The 5,117-nt window shown below is 35.6% G+C and overlaps 1 protein-coding gene across 1 annotated transcript; it reads right to left on the bottom strand.

Moving 5' to 3' along the window:
• Positions 1–255: 255 nt before the first annotated feature.
• On the bottom strand, positions 256–1,179 carry LOC101996740 (olfactory receptor 5K3-like). Its single transcript, XM_013352950.1, has one exon. It carries the CDS (start codon positions 1,177–1,179, stop codon positions 256–258), a length of 924 nt encoding a protein of 307 aa, XP_013208404.1.
• Positions 1,180–5,117: the final 3,938 nt, after the last annotated feature.

A 5,117-nucleotide genomic window follows, 5' to 3' on the forward strand; every position in this document is an offset into this window, starting at 1 on the left:
TGAAAACTGTGCCTTGATACATTCCAAGACTTCAGCAATTCTTTAAATTATACCTGAGAATTTCAAGTGTATTTTAACAGAATGTAATATTTTGAAATAATTGCAAATCAAATGTGCTTAGGTTTCAATAGATTGATCATTTTTTTGTTTACATTAGACCACTTGCTTATTATGGGTATGTTTAGGAAAGGGCATGTTGTTCTTGAAATCAGAGGTCCAATGGATTTGGTTCTTTTTTCTAATTTTGCAAAATCATCACTTCTTCATGGTTCTTTTCATCACATTTATTATTTCCTTATTTCTCAGACTGTAAATGAAAGGGTTTAATAAAGGAATTACTAGGGTATAGAAAATAGCTACAGGTATATCTTTATCTCCTTCATTGACTGAATGTGGTTGAGCATACATGAAGTTAAGGGAACCATAGAATATTGATACAGACAGAAAGTGGGATGCACAAGTTGATAAGGCTTTCCCTCTACCCTTACTAGATTTCATTTTGAATATAGTGAAAAGTATATAAAAGTAAGACACTAGAACTATGGTAATAGTAAATATTTGAATTGACCCTGCCAAAATAAATAATATCAGCTCATTGATATGTGGATCAGTACAGGAGAGTCTATATAATGGAAGGAGATCACAAAAAAAGTGCTTGATTACATGTGATCTACAGAACTTTAATCTCAATAGTAGCCCCACTTCAATCATAGTATGTACGTTTCCTGCTATGTAGGCTCCTATGGTCATCTGAAGGCAGAGCTTCATGGACATCATGGTATGGTACTGCAATGGGTTGCATATGGCCACATAGCGGTCATAGGCCATTGCTGCCAGAAGAAAACAGTCTGTAGTCTCAGCAATACCGAGAAAATAGAACTGTACCATACATTCATAGAGAGAGATCTTTCTGTCCACAGAAAAGAAGTTCTGTAGCATCTTGGGAGTGATGGCACAGGAGCAGCAGGAATCCATGAGAGCCAGGTTGCCCAGAAAGATGTACATGGGTGTGTGAAGACGGCGTTCAATGTAGATCAAGACAACCAGCCCAAGATTTCCCACCATGGTGACTAGATAGATGAATGAAAACACCAGGAACAGAAGGGTCTTCAGGTTTTGGTGATCTGAGAATCCCAACAGGATGAATTCTGTTGTTAAGGAGTAGTTGTTCTCAGCCATCTCTGTAATTAGAAAGATAAAAATTTCAATGTTGAGAATATAATTTTTTTTAAGGGAGAATTTTTTTTCTTTCTTTCTTTGTTCTTGCACGTGCTGTTGTCTCTGGAATGTAGCTAGCTATGCTTCTTGAGAGTATTTTATCACATACATTTCTGGCCTCTATGATCTCCATATTTAACTCACATTTTATAATAATGTCATATTATTAGAAAAGCAACTTTTTTAAAATTAGAAAAGAATTTTATTTATGAATTAATTTAATTATATCTTAATTATTTCTATTGAGTTTTTGAAACATTTAAATCCTTCCTTTACTTTTCAGGGCTAGTTTACATATGCTGTTGATTGCAGTTGTGCGTGGCTGTCTTGTCTTACCACCTGAGCTGTGTTTCAAAGTGTTGTATGTTTTAAGAAAAAAAAATGAATTTTGAGAAATCTTATTGCTATCCCTTCTTACCTTGAAGACTCTCTGAAGCCCTGATAAACTTTCAATTTTCAGTCCTCATGCCTTTGTATCCTAAATAGTGAGGATTACTGCCTGCAAATCAAGGATTACACAAAATTAACAAATACTTGTAAATTATATACTTTATATTTCTTTTTGTATTTAAACACTTTTATTATATTGAAAGCAATCTTAACTTAGGTATTTTCTACTTCTATGAAACATGTTATCAAATATTTTGAGGAGAGATTATTTATACTAGTGGTTTCAATCTGATGGTCTGAGGTAAGTGTTCATTCTTTTGGTATCCTAATCAATACTTTGTTTTATCAATACTTTGTTTAAACACAGGCTCTAATGTAAAAAAAAATCTCCAAATTAAATATTGATGCCACTATTTTATGAACAATGTTCTCTTAAAATTTTTAACTTGATTTTCTAAAGCTTGTGCCAAGACCTAGATGTCTTGTGCCAAAAGTTCACCTTGTGTGGACACAGGAACAAAAACAACAAGGATATAAAATAGAATAGAATATAAAACTTGTGGTACAATAAGGCCATCTGTACATTTCTACCTTGCAAACCTAAAACAGCTGTTTAAATACTACTTGAAAAGGCATATTTAATACACTTTTCAAAAACACTTGAAGTAATTAGCTACGCTTAAGTGTTTGTAAAAAAAAATCATTTTCCTTTGAGGGTACCTTTTCCTTTGAAAGAGGTAGGGTGGCAGGGAGCCATGGAGACAGAACACATGGTTTAGCGTCAGTCAAGGGTAGGCTCCAATGGAGAGCTTGTTGAGGTGGCCATAGTCATATAGGAGCTCCTCCCAAGCTGCAATATCTCAGGTGGCTATGGCAACGAGGAAAGCACTTACAGTGTGGTCTGGTAATTCCCAAACTTACAGTGATTGATCCGTCTCCCCAGGTGATTCTGGAGTGACATCCTGGTAGTAGGTTTTGCTCAGGTGTTGAAAATAGTACATGTAGCAGCCTGTGCATACAGGGTGGTTGTTCATACAGAGCCTCCTGATTCTCAGCATCAGTGATCTCAATGAGGTCCCCATTCTGATCATGAACTAGAAAGCCAAGCTCTGCTCAAAAGAAAGCTATGTCACCCTCACACCCCGCATCAAGGGAAGGGAGTGTGTGAGGGTGTTATCACCCAGTTCGCCCAGCCTGGACAAAATGTCTGCAAGCTGTGCTTCTCAGAGTCTCAATAGGCTTACACATTGTTATAAGTCAGTTGTATTCCTTGTATATGAATATTTCTAACAAAACTTTTTAGTAATCTAGTCTTGCCCTGTTTTTCTCCAATGCTTACTGGCAGAGCTTGGAAATCCAGTTTGGAACAGATCTCCTTCACAGACTTTTGGCTATTCCAAGCACCTGGAGCATCAGACTAGAGGAGGGACAAGAAAAAAAAAAACATTGCTCTTCCGTTCCAGCAGGAGAGAACTCCTAAAACTACATTTATTCTCTATAGAAATGTCAATGTTGAATTTATTATTAAAAATAATAATAAAAGCACATTTTGAAAAAATAAACAACGGAAAAAACCCACAGGAAACAACATATTTATGTCTACACCTATCAGTGTGTGTGTGTTTTGAAAGGAGTGAAATCACTTTTTGTTTTTGTTTTTTTTTGGGGGGGTTGTTTATTTTTATCTTTTTGGCTTTGTGGGCTGGTTCATATAGAGATTTGAGATGGCACTGTACTCTAATCAAAAGTAAGTTTCTGTAATGGGGCTAGAAATGTCTAAGCTCATACCTGCCCACTCCCCAACCATGATTCAGCAGTGTGGAAAGCTCTGACCTTATGACAAGACAGGAACCTTGGCATCCCGTCAATGTGCTAATCCCAGGACTCTTGCCAGTATCAGAAGTGTTTGGCATTAGGGTACCTGGCAGCCAGTAAGACTTAGCAGTCAGAGAACCAGGATGATGGTTAAGTTTTTTGCCTGTGATAGCAAGAGTAGGTGGCTTCCTTCTTTCCTAGGGAGGATTAATTCTTACCCTTCAACTTCAGTCCAGAAGCTGGGGCTCAGGATCCAGATATAAAACTACTGTTGTCCCCAAAACTTTTGCCCCCTCCCCAGCCTCATTCTTGTGCTACAAAAGAAAGTCTTCCCCTTGAGAGTTCAGTCAGTGGTCAGACTTGGAGAAGTACACAAAGAGGTATAAGTGTGAGACAGTATGTTGTGGATGAAGCTGGTTATGGCTAAGCTTTGTATTTCCTTAGCAAACAAAAGACAAAATAACCATGAGACTTATTTGTCACCAAAATTAACAAAATATTAAAATAATATATTGATTTTTATTCTGATTTTTCTGTTTTCTTAGAAAATTATGCAGCCTAAGTTGTTCCATGTCATGTTAGAGCCTCATGAAAATGGATTAATTTGTTCTGTTTTGAAATTTTAAAAATACAAAGCTTAAAATTTCTTAGATTTTGAATTCAAATTTCATTTTGCATAGAATGGTACTAGCTTTCAGTATTTACTGATTTATTGGGGCATGACTGACAGATTGAATTATGTAACTCTATGGCAAAATGACTTTGCTTTCCAGTTATCAAACACTGAAAGAAGGCAATAGAAATTCACTTTGTCCAAGATTACTTTATATGACATATTTGAGTCATTAATGAAGCTTAATTTAACATATGCCTGAAGTTTTAAGTGATTCATTTATGATCTTACCTGTGTATTTTGAGGTTCTATCTTATCATATAGTAAGGTGGGTTATAGTATTGTACTTCAACTTGGTTCCACATATCTTGAATTTTGAGATGGCCTACACAGTCAAGAGAGGAGCCAATATTCAGTGGAATTGAACATTTATTTAATAATTAGAAAAAATACTGTGTTTTTTTTTAAGATAAAATGTTAGATTGCTTTTCTTACCTGAATTGTTGAAGAGTATGTTCTGAAGGTGTGTATTTGCCTTGTGGTCAAGATCTCAGAAGTTAAGAGTACATAGACAAAAGAAGTCAAGATCAGGGACTACCCACAGGTAATAAAAGATATATACCTTGTACTGGAAATTTAAAATCTTCTGTCAAATCCTTAGAGGATTTCCCAGCACTGACATCAGTATTTTTCTGCAGAGAATGAAGTCCTTACAATTATGAACTATTTTAAACTAATTAAAACTTTCCAATGAGAGTATGTCTGTTTCTGTGGGTATTCATATAATAAATGGGACCTCCTTGTTACCTAGCTTCTGATAAACTGAGAAACTTCTATAACAAACAGGGCACAGTCACTATCACAAAACAGCAGCCTACTGGATGAAAAAGTATCTTCACTAACCCTAAATCAGACAGAGGAGCGACCTCCAAAATATATAAAGAATTCAAGAAATTAGACATCAAATTACCAAATAATCCAGTCAAGAAATGGGGTACCAATATAAACAGAGAATTATAAACAGACAAATTGCAAATAGTCAAAAGAAACTTAAGGCATCGCTCAACATACTTAGCCCTCA

The sequence above is a fragment of the Microtus ochrogaster genome, chromosome 2 (genome assembly GCF_000317375.1).
Source record: "Microtus ochrogaster isolate Prairie Vole_2 chromosome 2, MicOch1.0, whole genome shotgun sequence".
NCBI classification, from domain to species: domain Eukaryota; kingdom Metazoa; phylum Chordata; class Mammalia; order Rodentia; family Cricetidae; genus Microtus; species Microtus ochrogaster.

What these genes read in the sequence shown, in the direction of transcription:
- LOC101996740 (XM_013352950.1), bottom strand. Translation starts at nt 1,179, where the DNA reads ATGGCTGAGAACAACTACTCCTTAACAACAGAATTCATCCTGTTGGGA.